The sequence below is a fragment of the Macaca nemestrina genome, chromosome 7, assembly GCF_043159975.1.
Source record: "Macaca nemestrina isolate mMacNem1 chromosome 7, mMacNem.hap1, whole genome shotgun sequence".
In the NCBI taxonomy this organism is placed as follows: Eukaryota; Metazoa; Chordata; class Mammalia; order Primates; family Cercopithecidae; genus Macaca; species Macaca nemestrina.
Window position 1 is genome coordinate 103,497,605 of NC_092131.1, and position 13,119 is coordinate 103,510,723.

The 13,119-nt window shown below is 54.8% G+C and overlaps 1 protein-coding gene across 10 annotated transcripts in view; it reads left to right on the plus strand.

Annotated features, from left to right (window-relative positions):
- Positions 1–3,478: 3,478 nt before the first annotated feature.
- LOC105488353 (neurotrophic receptor tyrosine kinase 3) overlaps positions 3,479–13,119 on the plus strand; it is a 495,170-nt gene continuing 485,529 nt past the window's right edge. For all 10 annotated transcript variants that reach the window (XM_071100730.1, XM_071100722.1, XM_071100724.1 and 7 more), the window contains exon 1: positions 3,479–3,790. In XM_071100730.1, coding sequence (XP_070956831.1) covers positions 3,543–3,790 — 248 coding nt within the window. In that variant the 5' untranslated portion in view covers positions 3,479–3,542. The remainder of the gene's footprint in view (positions 3,791–13,119) is intronic.

Consider the following 13,119-nt stretch of genomic DNA (forward strand, 5'->3'; position numbering starts at 1 on the left):
AACTGAATATTATTCTGAAAACCCATCCCCATCACCCCCACCTTTTTTTTTTTTTTTTCCTCAACAGTCCCTTTGGCCCAGATCCATGTAGAATCAGAGAATCTTCAAGCTGGGAGGGACGACTATGGGGCTGCAATGTGCTTATGAATCACCTGGGAGCTTGTTCTAATGGACATTCTGGTTTAGGAGGTCTGTGGTGAGTTCTCAGAGGCTGCATTTCTTGTAAGCTTCCAGGTGACATGGATGCTGCTAGACAGAAAGCACACTTTAGGTTTTGAGGATCTGATCTTAATTCCCTTACAGATGGGAAAGCTGAGTCCCAGAAAGCTTAAGTCACTTGCCTGTGGTTAGAAATGAAATTCTGCTCTTCCCCACACCTAGTCCATCACTTGCTTTTTTTTTTTTTTTAAACCATTAAGTTCAGGGGTACACGTGCAGGATGTGCAGCTTTGCTATATAGGGAGACATGTGTCATGGGGTTTGTGGTACAGATTATTTCATCACCCAGGTATTAAGCCTGGTATCCATGAGTTATTTTTCCTGATCCTCTCCCTCCTCCCACCTTCTACCCTCCAGTAGGCCTCCATGTGTGTTGTCCCCTCTATGTGTTCACGCGTCACCTGCTTTCCAAAGAGCTTCCCTCTTTTTCAGCTGCCGCTTCCTGCTCAGGCCCAGAGTGCGAGCATAAGTGTAGCACCCCATCTTAATCCCATTTTACTGTCAGGATGAAGGACGTTTTGCCCATCAGGGCCCCTTGCACCAGAACCCGCATTTTTACCAAATCCAGAGGGGTTTTTAAAGGTTCGTTGTTGTTGTTCTGACTTACGGATGTCTCATCTTCTCTGGTTGACATGTTAAAAATCCTCTCTCTCTCTCAAAAAAGTGGGCTGGGCATGTTTTGGACACAACCACTTCAGTTCCAGGCTGGAGCACTGATGCTGGGCTGAATCCACTTGGCGTTCCCTGCCCAGCAGTGGTCTGAGAGAGGCTGTGTTTCTCTGCTGCCACCTGCCACCTCCCAAAAGAGGCCAAGCGTGAGTATCTGACTACACCTCAGTTTCCCTGACTCTCAGATATTCTAAAGCCAATTCCAGAATGGCACTTGAAGTGACAGGGAAATTCCCAGTGGCCTAAGGACACCAATGATTGGCCTAGGGCCAGTAGCAAGTGGTTTGAGAGTCCAAGGAGGTCTTCACACTCTGTCCCCTCCTGCTGGTGGGAGGGCAAAATGCCAGTCTGGGGACAAGGCCATAATGGCGACAGAGGTAAAAATCTCCCTGAGGCCAAGGGAAGGTGGAATGTGACGGGAAGTCGGGAAAACTGCCTTTTATAGGCATGTTCTTTTCTTCCTTTTTTTTCGTCCAAGTTTTTACTCCAAGCGACAGTGCCACCCGAAGGCGCCCGGCCTGTCTGTGGTTGCGCCTGGGGCAGGCGGTGACACCGGCATACCCCTTCCCCCATCTTGCCTGCAAGTTGCATGACCTGCATCGGAATCCACAGGGGGGCGGGGGAGACTCCTTTCAGATACTGGATGCAGTTGAATTCAATGTATTTTGCTTCCTCGCCTGCCCTCATCCAAGCTCGGGAAGGAGAACCCTGCTTTCTTCTGCGTGTGAATGCTGTAGTGTGTCTGCCCGCTCAGACTCCCCTAACCCTTTCTTTTCCTTTCCCACAGCGAACGCTCGTTTTTTTTTTTTTCTTTTTCAGCAAACAGCTCACACTTGGCATCTTTATGTTTTATTAAGAAAAAAATCCCTACCAGTGCAAAAGCGGGGACCCCCCCCCACTTCTTTACCGGATGAGATCTGAGCTCGCGTCGAAAGCTGCACCTGCTTTGCGTCCCTACCAGGAAGGGGTGCTTGTGTGGGAGGGAAGGAGGAGGTTCTGCGCCCCCGAATCCGGAGAAAGCAGCCCGCCCGCCCCCTCACCCGGCAGCCAGCTCAGCGCACCCGAGAGCTGAGCCCGAGAAGCCGGCCTCTGACGGTGCTGGCGTGGCGCTTGCCAAAATATGCCCCTTGCATCTCAATTTCCCCCGGCCGTTTCTCTCGCACACAAGGCTCGCCCGGGGCCACCTCGGCTCTCCAGCGCAGCCCTTTCGACCCTTGTTTCTTCCTTCCCCAATCCCTGCTTGCACAAGGCCGAATGCAAAACCCACCTCCAAGAAGGCGCAGCGGGCACGGGGGGCACCTAGCGTGCCATGTCCCGCAGTCCCCTCCCAGCCGAGACCAGCGCCCCAGACTCTTAAGATTAAGGAAATGAGTGTCATTCAGACCAAGGACTGCGCGTCTGCGGTCCCGGTCCCTGGCTCTGCGTGCTTCTCTGGGGTGTCTGTGCGCTCCGGCCCCCCCGTCGCCGTCCGTGAGCCTGCGCCCCCCACCCAGGCTTGGGAGCGCCCTCCACCCAGGCTTGGGAGCACTCCCCGATCACCTCCGCCACGTTCATCTCACTTCCTACCGCGGTCCGGATTGCAGCAAAACCGGGCAGCGCGAGGGCCAAAAAGTGGAAAGGAGAGCGCCTTTCCGTGTCGCGCAGCCAGCTCGCCAACTCTCCCTCCCCAGCCCCGACCCTCGCAATCTCAACTGCAACTTTTTCCCTTCGGTCTCGGTTTCCCCCGGGCTGCGGCTAGCCGGCGCCGCGCTGCGAGGCGTGGAGCGGGCGGGCGGGCTGCCGCGCGGCTGCGGGTGGCGGTGCTGGCTAGAGCCGCGAGCCGGCGAGTGGGTGGGTGGGTGGGTGGGGAGGAGGGAGAGGACGAGCGGGGAGAGAGACGGGTGTGGGGAGGGGAGGGAGGGGGAGATTCCGCTCTCCTGCCGCTCCCAGCCCGGGCGGGGGGCGGGGGGAGGAGGCCACGAAGAGGGAGGGGAGGAGGGAGGGAGAAAGGGAGGGAGGGAGCCGAGGAAGACGCTCCGATAACCCGTGCGTTTCGTAAGGCTCGGAGCACTTGTACATTTCTGCAGCCGCGCGGCGAGCCATTCACGGCGGCTGCTGCAGCTCCTACTGCATCTTCCTTCTCCTCCTTTCCTCGGGCTCCTGGTGTGTGTATGTGTGAGTGTGTGTGAGTGTGTGTGTTTTGCAGGTGTGTGGTGTGTCCGTTTTAATTCTGCCCAGTAGGTGGGACTTGGTGACTTTAGCACCATTTTTTCCTTTTCCTTTTTTTTTTTTTGCCTCCCCACCGTCTGTTGCAACCCTGCAAAGTCTCGGAGTCGGAGAGCGCGCCTAGCTTCCAGAGTCCCCGGACCCGGCGAGTCAGCGATCGCCGAGCCGGCCACCATGCCCGGCAGACCGCGCCACTAGGCGCTCCTCGCGGCTCCCACCCGGCGGCGGCGGCGGCGGCGGCGGCGGCGGCGGCGGCGGCGGCCGCGATGGTTTCAGACGCTGAAGGATTTTGCATCTGATCGCTCGGCGTTTCAAAGGCAGAAGCCCCCCCTCCCCCTTCCCCCCTCCCTCGCCGTCTTTGTTTCCTTCCCCCCCCCCGATCTCCCCACTCCCCCCACCCCACCCCCCTCTCCTCTCCTCCTCCTCTTTTTTAGAAGCAGCGATCGGAGATGGATGTCTCTCTTTGCCCAGCCAAGTGTAGTTTCTGGCGGATTTTCTTGCTGGGAAGCGTCTGGCTGGACTATGTGGGCTCGGTGCTGGCTTGCCCTGCAAATTGTGTCTGCAGCAAGACTGAGATCAATTGCCGGCGGCCGGACGATGGGAACCTCTTCCCCCTCCTGGAAGGGCAGGATTCAGGGAACAGCAATGGGAACGCCAGCATCAACATCACGGACATCTCAAGGAATATCACTTCCATGTAAGTCAGGCGGCCGCTCCCCATCCTGCCTCCCCCGCGCTCCACGTCTCCCTCTTGCCCGCCCGCGGCCGGGAGCCGGCCCTCCACCCGCCCCAGCTCGCCGCTGCCCGCCACCCGCTGGGCGCGCGTCAGGCTCGCTGTAGCTCGGGAGATGCTCTCGGGCTGCGCATTCCAGGTGACTCCGGCCCTGATGAGGCGCGATCAGGCGATGCGTGTGTGTGCCTCTCCCGGGAGAGGACCCCGGCCGCCGAGGGCACGCGGGGCCCAGCTCCCACCCGCCCCCCCACCAGCTGCTTTCTCGTTTCGAGGTTGCAAATTGGTTTTTTTTGCCCCCCACTAAATAGCAACAGTTTGGCCACGCTCAAGTGAAATAAAGTAGACGTGGTTCGATTCTCTGGCAGAGGCGGCAGCAGCGGCGGCGGCGGCCGCGGCGCTTAGCCGGCAGGGAAGGTGACAGATAGGGACTGCTCGCGATCCAGCCGAGGTGTTTAACTATTTCCATTTGGAAACAGCAAAACATGCTGACAAGTAAACAAGTTGGGAGCTGGCTGCTCGCGGGGAGACTTTGGACGTGTGGAGGCCGTCATGGACGCCTACCTCTTCCCTTCCCCTCCTGCAGCCCGCCCTCTCCAGCCCCATTTTGGGCATTTCCGAGACACCCCCTTTGCCACCCTCATCTGCATCTGGGCGCCTACAGATCCTTTCTCAGTTTGGGCTTTGATAACTGCTCCGGATAATTCCGAGTCAGGATGGCGCAGGGAGAGGAGAGGGCGTGTGTTTTGGGGAGGGGGGTTTCTTGTATGGTCGTGCGGATCGGTTCATTTGAAACATTCAACTCTGGCTGGCTTTGCTTGGTTCTGCCCCGTCCGAGGGAGACCAGTGGTGGCCTGCTCTTTTCTCCTTGTTATTTTTCTTTGGTGGGGATGGGAGCAGAAGCAAAGGAGAGGACAGATCGAGGGTTGGGGACTGGAGAGTCTGCTCTTTTCTTTCGTTGACCTCGGCCAGGTGACCCCCTCCTAATCTATCACCCTGGAGAAGGATGTGGACCTTACTGGAATTGCTCAGAGGATAATTCTCACCTCTTTTCCCCCAAGGCTTCCAGCCCTTGAGGACCCCCAGCAGTGGATAGGCAGCTGAGAAGGGTTTGTGCTGAGGAGTTGGCCAAGGTCTGGAGGAAGGCGTTTGGGTGGCTCTTTACCCCTTGGATGGACTTAAGGGGGCCAGACCTGCCTTTGGTGCTGCTCTGGGAGCACCTCCCCTTGCTTCATTCCAGGGCCTTGGGGCTGCAAAGCCTGGAGGAATTGCAGTCCTGCTCTCTGGAAAGCCCACCAGCCCTCTTGGCTTAATGGAGCCTTTGCTTGCGTTCTCGCAGCTGACAGTTTGAGGGAAATGGATAGCCCTGGAGATGTCTCTGACTCCTGGCCCAGGAGACAAGCTTGACCCATATCTCAGCTCTGCTGTTCACCCCCTCACCCCCTTCAACCCGGCCAGAGATGACAAGACAAACAGCCAAGGGGTGGGGGGCAGCAGGGAGGGCAAGAGAAAGGGGACAGACCCAATTGTGCCTCTCCCCCACTGCAGGCCACAGTCTTCCAGCATTCCCAAGGATGCAGGGAGAAGGGTTCCGAGTGAGACTGTTAGGGAAACTCAGACTTGGAAATGCATTACTGGGGCTGTGTGTGTAGGGGGTAGATGTGGGGGAGTGGAATGGTGGTGAAGGTGGGAGTTGAGCAGCCAGTGTTGGTGCTCAGAAGCCCGACCTGGAGATTGCCAGGGGTGGGCCAAAGGTTGGAAGAAGGGGCCCCTGGTACCCAGCCTGGGTCTCTGGGAATGTGTGAGCTGCATCCAGTGTGCTGCTCCAAGGATGTGTCTATCTGTAGAAAGCCAGTGGGAGGCAGGGATGGTCACAATCACATAGGCTCTTTATAGCCACACAGAGGTGTTGCTCCTCTGAAAATGATGCTCAGGGAAGCAGTTTCATAGGGAAGAGTTGGGTTAGCCTTTCCAGGCTGCCAGAAAGGTCTGTGGCGGGAGGGGACTGGGGTGGCCTCCTGCCCTCTTTGGCACTGGAGGGCCTCATGAGGGTGTCTGGGAGGATAGTGAGCAGGGAGTGGATCTGGAGCCCCTCTGTGTGTGTTCCCATTCTTGTTTCAGGACTTGGACTCTGAGAGGCCATCAGGACTCCTTTCTCTAAATCCACCCCATCCCAAAGAACAAGGGAACTGGATTCTCACAGGAGCTGTGCCAGTGGCAGGTGGGGGAGGGTCAGAGGTCATAGCTTGAATGACCTCTCCTCGCCCCATCTTTTCCCCAGTGCCCTGTTATATCTATGACTGGCATTGACTGAGCTTGAGAAGGGCCCAGATTTCCACTCCAGAGCCAGAGGGCTGGAGAGAGGGCAGGGAGTCACGCTCACCCCAGGAAGTCGGCATCCCCATCCCTGTTTGACTTCTGAGGAAATGGAGGCTTGGGGTGGTAAGGTCACTTTCTCCATGCACACAACTACAACAGGGACCCCCACTGTGCGGGGCTGCATGTGGAGCAGGCTGGAAGAGGGGCGTGTGGGCAGAGAGGAGCGCCCTTGGTTGGGGTTGGTTCTTGTTTTAGTATGGCTTGGGAAGAGGGCTTCAGTTGAAGCCCATGCCTTGCTGGAGAGTTGTTCTTCAGATTTCTGATGTTACCAAGGAAATGGGGCCAAGAGGTTCCACAGCCTCCCATTGGCCTGAAGCTCTTGATGCTGGTGGATACCCCAGGGTATAGCATGGGCACACTCTGGGTAGAAGATGCTGAGGCCTCCACCATTTCACCCTCTTGTTCTTCGGGCTGTAATGTTTCGAAGTCCTTCCTTCAAGTGCTGAACTGATTGTACCTGAGTTTACAGACGGACAAGAGGTTTCCCTGTGGTTCTGCTTCTCAGAGGTGGTGTGTGGAGTGATTCCTGTGTGGCCATCCAAGGAAGCTGGCTGGGAACTGCCTCTGATGGGGGAGGCCATATCCCCATTCAGCTGCCCTGTTTGTATCTGGAGGAAATCAGTTGTAAGGCATCAGGGCAGAAGTGTCGGTCTCACCTCCTCCCCTCCCAGAGCCATGCTACTCCAAAGGGCCCTCCCTTTTGGCCCCTTTCTGCCCAAGAGGCCAATCCCTTTGCCTTTGCAGCTACTGATTCACAGGAACCTCATGGAGCCTGGAAGGGTCCGTGCGCAGCCACGCCCAACCAGGCTGTGGCCCGTTTGCTAGGCCAGGCCTGCCTGGGGCTGGGTTGGAATGGTATGGTCTTTAGCTGTTAGAAAAGATGAAGCGGGAGAGGATGGCGTGGCTGGACCAGGTGTGCTCAGGGTTGGCTACCTCGGCTCGCAAAGGCTATGGGCTCTTAGCTGGGACTCTTAAGTCGCCAGCAGGGTCTCACTCTGAGCCCCCACAGGGTCCCTGGTATTAGGCAGCTCTCTGGAAGGCCCTCTTCTGGCTGCCTGAAGGATCATTTGGGGCTTTGGCTGTCGTGTTGGCTCCTGAGTCTCATTCTTTCTAAGGATCAAGGGGAGACCCAGCCTTGACAGTGACCTGGCAGGGTATGAATCAGGCCCCAAAGTCATCATGGGGCTCGCTCTCGGTAGGCACAGTGAGGTGCTCAGAGCCCCAGGATTAGGACTAGGTCTGAGAGAGGTGGGCAGAAATGTGAGGGGCTATTGACATGAGATTTGGAAGCTGGAGTAGTTACAGCCCCAGAGAAAGATACTTCCAGGATCAAATCTGGGGACCTTGGTCTCCTGAGGCCCTGGGGTTTTCCACCGAGGAGAGGCTATTGGTGGCTCCAGAGCCAAGATCCCTTGCCCCACGAAGCCCAGCAGGCCAAGCTTCTGTCATACACCCTGGGGCCAAGGGCATCTGCTCTGCAGCTCCATGGGACCTGAGGCCATGACAACTTTGGGCAAAAACCAGCCTGGCCTGGCCACTGCTTTGAAAGTCCTCATCTACTGGCCCCAGGAAGGCTGACCCTGCAATCTGGAAGGTTCCTTAGGGTCCTAGAAGGATCCTACTACCCTCCTGCCTGGCTGAACAGGAGGTGCTGCTGTGAGAAAGGGAGGGCCTGAGGCATGCTCTCCTGGGATGCTCCCTGTCCCTGTCTTGCCAGTCCCTTCCAGCTGCTGCTTCTGTCCAACTCTGTAGAAGGACCAGGGTCCCACCTCAGCTGACTCTTGGGTGGGTGTGGGTAGCCTGAGGCCCTCGTTTGGTATGGCCCTTGCCAATATCAGGGCATTTTCACTGTGGCCCTGGGTCACCATCCCATGTGCTCCCGTGGGTGGCTTACACAGGAGCCATAGGCATGATCTCCAGCCTCCCCTCAGGGCCTCCAGTTGGCTGGTGGCAGAGAAAGGGATGGATCATGTGAATCCCACCTTGGCTCTGTCCCTAACCTCCTGTGAGCTCCATCAGGGCACTCTAGACTTTCCGAGCCTATAAATTCAACTATGAATTGAGGCCGCAGGGCAGAGTGTTTCTTCCAACTTGGACATATGTCATCTCAGGGCCCAGGGAACTTCCCCCAGGAGGCTCGTCCAGGCCACTTTTAAGGGCACCTCCTTGGGATGGCAATGACCCTTGTGAAGGTGCCAGGAGGAGGTGTACTCCCTCACCGACCTTGGGACACTGGTTTTTCTCCTCTTCCTTCCCTTCCCACCTTTAGCAAACTCGGGCCACCCAGAATTTGACACCATTTGTGACACATGACACTATTTAGAGTCAACTGCCCAGACCAAATGGCATATTTAACAAGAATGTGCTGGGGCCTGCAGCCTCTCATTAGGGCCTGGACACCCAGCTTCATGGCTCCCCATCTGTACCCTGGGCTCAGGGCCAGAAAAAGATGTCCCTCTGCAAAGCTTTCAGCCCATTGCTGGAGTACAGCTCTCCACTGGGCGTGAGAAGAAAACATTGGAACTTCTATTGCAAATTATTCTTGCCTAGAAAAGAGGATATTTCATATTTAATGTATAGATAATAGATATATAAACATATAAAGTAATAAATATGAGTGTTTGGGGGTTATAAAATAAACTTTTTGATTGCTAAATCATGCATGATCAAAACAGCTTGGTACCCACCGCTGTTGTGATTGGGAGGGTTGGCACTTGAGAAGGAGATAGGGTGGTGACAGGAGAGATGGTCCTGAAGCCCCTGGTTCCCCCTTGATGCCGTGCCAAGGAGGGGTTGATTAATAGGGGGAAGGGGTCAATGTGAGGAGGGAATAAACTGGCGGGGGTGGGGAATCTCAGTTCCAGATCGGAGTTCCCAAGGCCCAAAAGCCCCCTTGCAGGGGCCAGGCCAGCTCTTAAACAATGGTCTAGTCCCTACCGGGATCCTACCTTCTTATCCCTGTGTAGCAAATTCTTCATCTCCATGAATGTCCCCATCAGTCATATCATTATTTTTAGTTTACAATTGTTGAGTTTATTTTTGTGACAGTTGCTTTGTGTATAAAAGCAGAGCTTAACAGTCCCATTTTACAGATCAAGAAAACAAAATAAAGAACAAATCTAGCCTCCCAGGTGGTCATGTTGTTGTAGCTCACAAATGGGAAAGTCCGAAGGCTCTCAGGACTCTGTGGTTCTTCTGGGACTTCCCTTACCAACTTGTGGGCCCCTTGGCTCTATTCTTTCTTGGGCATGGCCCTTTCAGCCAGACGTTAGGACTAGGCCTGAGAGAGGAAGGCGGAAGTGTGAGGGGCTATTGACATGAGATTTGGAAGCAGGAGTAGTTACAGCCCCAGAGAAAGATACTTATAGGATCAAACCTGGGGACCTTGGTCTCCTAAGGCCCTGGGGTTTGGCTTGTTGGAAAGGAAGGTGCAGAGCATTTTCATCTAGGAAGTTTTTCCACCCAAAAGGCAGCATTAGAGGGACCCATCTTTGAGAGACTTGCAGAGGGTGGCTGATTGTTCAGCAACTAGTCAAAGGGTGGCCCAGATAGAGGCTGGACTCAGTCACTCAGATGTTGGTGACCAACTGAGTGATCAGCTCATGTCACTTGTCATTCGTTGAGCCTCGTTGACCTCAACTTTGAGGAACACAAATCCTTCTGGTGTCCGGTGTGTTGGAAGCTGCTCTTTGATGGGCTGGGTCATAAGGAGCGAAAACTCCAGTGAGGCTAACACCAAAGCTCAGGGCCCGGTGGAGTCCTGAGAACCCCCAAGGAGGCTTTTGCCATTTCTGCTGCCTCTAAGTGCAGGGCTTACCAGAATTCAAAGCTGGAAAGTACCACTGCAGTCGTCTTCTCCCTCATGTCACCCATGAGGGTCCCAGGGCCCAGAGTGGGCAGGGACTCAGCCAGGATCCCTGAGTGTCTCGAAGACTCCTCTTCCCAGACACACTCCCAGGTGCCAGGGCCGCCTTCTACTCAGCGCTGGCTCCTGTTCTGGGCACTTCGTCAAAGCTAGAGCCTCCCCCATGACGTGTCTCCCTCTAAGGCAATGTTTCCAAATTCAGGGTCCCCAGAGGCAGCAACTATGTGAGGCTGGCAGCCCCAGGGCTCCTTGCAGCCTGCAGCCCATACCAATTAGAAATCAACTCGATGAGGCCTTCTGCTGAGCTCTGTTCACACACAGGGCTGGGGAACCTGGGGCTCAGCAGGCTTGGAAGCCTGTCCTTTTCTCCTGGCCTTACCTCTGCCCCTGGTCCTCCCACCTGGCTTGTCCTTTCATAAGTGTTCCAGAGTCTGGGTGGTGGGAGATTCGGGATTCCTTCCCCAGACACGCATCATGAAGCATGGAGGACTCTGGCAGCTGCTCTTTTCCTAAGCCCAGTTTTCCCAGCAGCTCCTCCAGGCTTCTCCCTGGCTTTGAACAAATCTCTTTCTTCCTCTGGGTCTCAATTTCCTTGTCTATAAAACATGGATAATAATAACAACTACATTATATAAGCACCTTGTTGAAGTTCAGTGCCCTGGGTCATGTCTGGCAAAGAGAAGTCTGTCGATACATAACTAATGACAGCTAGCATCTACTGAGTGCATGACATCAATTGTTAGTGTTTCTTGAACACTTACTATGTTCCAGACACTGTGCCGCGCACTCTAAGGCTAATACCTCATTGTGGCCTCACATCAACCCCAATAAGATAAGTACTATTATTTCCCCATTTTCCAGATGGGGAAACTGAGTGCAGAGAAGGAACTTAACTCACTTAATTTCATGCAGCCAGTAAATGGCAAAGCAGTCTGGCATTTAAATATTAAGCTATGTTGCCTATGCTCTTTTGCAATACTCATATGTATACTAGCATACACATATATATGCATACATGCACACACACATGAATATATTACTATTAAGTTAAAAATAAAGGAGTTGATGTAAAAGTCTAGGAGAATCCTTTAGTTTACAATATTTCAGTTCCTTGGGTGGGAATTACCCTGGCTGGGGTTGGAGGGGAAGGCACATAGGATAATTATGGGTGTGGTGTTGGCCAAACAGTGCGGCCAACACCGTCCCAGGCAGGCCTCTCTAGTGGTGGGGGAGGCTTTTGGTCTCCCCTCCTGACCTGTTCCCAACAGGGAGTTTCTCCTGAGGTTGTGTCTCAGCCACACCCTCTTCCCAGGCCTCCTCGTCCACCCCATGATGTCCTGGCCTCTGAGGTCAGGTCAGCCCACAGCAGAACAGGTGCCAGCTGAGGCTGGCTGAGATTCAGAAAGCTGGTGGCTGGGTCCCAGCAAGCTCCTCTCTGGGCTGAGCCGTGGTCAGCAGGACTATGCCCCTGGTGCTCATGACCAGCAAAAGCTTGGATGGGAGAGCAGAGGGCTGAGTGGCTTCTCCCAGGTAGAGCTTTGGGGTGCCAGGAATACTTCTGGGTACAGAGCAAAAGGGGGGTGTCTAAAGTGCTGGGCAGCTGGAGCTGGAAGCTGATATTTAGAACTTCTTTCTGAGTCCTTCCCTGGTCCCCTCCACAATAAGCAGCCTTTATCCCCCTGCAACCTTACCCCATCTCTCTTCCTTCATTGCTCATGGAAGCTCCATCTCTCTTTCAATAGGGATGAGCTCTGAGCATGGGAGACAGATAGAATTTTCTTCTGTGAAACAGCCGAAACTGAGGGGCAGGGTTTGGTACACTTTCCGTGTTTGCTGCTTCTTGGCTGTGTGAGCTTGCTTCATCATCACTCAGCCACTGGCCTCTCCACTTCCGAGAGCTGAGGTCATGGAACTCTCCAGTCTGGCTCCCCAGTAGCGTCACAGTCATGTTTAAACCTATGCAATGATGTATTCGCTAGGCTCTGTAAATAATTGGGTACCACATTGGTTATTTCCTTTTCTAGACCACTGGGAAGATTTCTGAGTTAGAGAGAAGATCAAGACTTTGAGCAATAAATTACTAGATCTGGAAAGGGGTTCAGAAAATGTTGGGACCAAACACTGTTTTACAGAGAAAGAACTTAGGAATCAAGAGAGGTGAATTGATTTGGCCCAATCGCCCAGTGAGTTCCTGGCACAAGGCAGCCCAGAACGAAGGGCCCTGCCTCCCTAGCTGGTGTGGGTCTCCATCCACCTGTTGGTGTCTGCTCTGGGACTGAGGGGTTCGGGCTTTTACAGAGAGGCAGGGAAAGGAGCTCTTACAGAGCTACAGAGAAGGGGAGAACATGAGGGGAGCAATAGTAGCTTCGAAGTCCTAAACTCGGCTACGTGCTGCGGGAAACAGGGCTGCGTGCGTGTATCTGGGGGCGTCTTGGCACAGGCACAAGTGCATCTCTCCTGTGTTCTGTGCACATCGTGTCTGAGGTCTGCGTAAACAGGCCTTAAAGATTTTGGCTTCCCTCTGCGTCTACACTCCTGGTGGCCACCAGAGGGCAGTGTGGCGCACGAGACGGTCCTGGGCTGGTGGCTTCCCAGGGCTGGAGCCGGGCGTGTGGCGCTAGCCTGGTGAGAAGTGCAGTGTCAGGCCTGGCTTTCAAAACATTTCCTGAGCCAGGGTTGAGCAGGGAGTTCAGATCTCCTCTATGAGGGGCATCACTCCACCGAGCTGGCCCTGCTTCCATTGTATCTCTGCAGTCCAGGGATGTGAGACTCCTGGACCTGGGCTTTCTGACTCATGAGCCCCCGGCTTCCTGTGAAGGAGGTGACTGGGAGAGTGCATTGGATGGAGGAAAGCCACCTGGTGTGCTCTCCTTCCTGCCTTCTCTCAGCAGCAGCAGGGGAGATCAGCGCATTTGCACAGAGGGTAATGGGGTGAATGCATGGGAGGTAGCCCAGGAAGACCCGCAGGCTTAATAGGGGCACAGAGAAGTTGACAGATAGTTTCACTGTGGGGCTAGTATCATGGAGAAAGCAAGCTTTATACAGGCCCTCA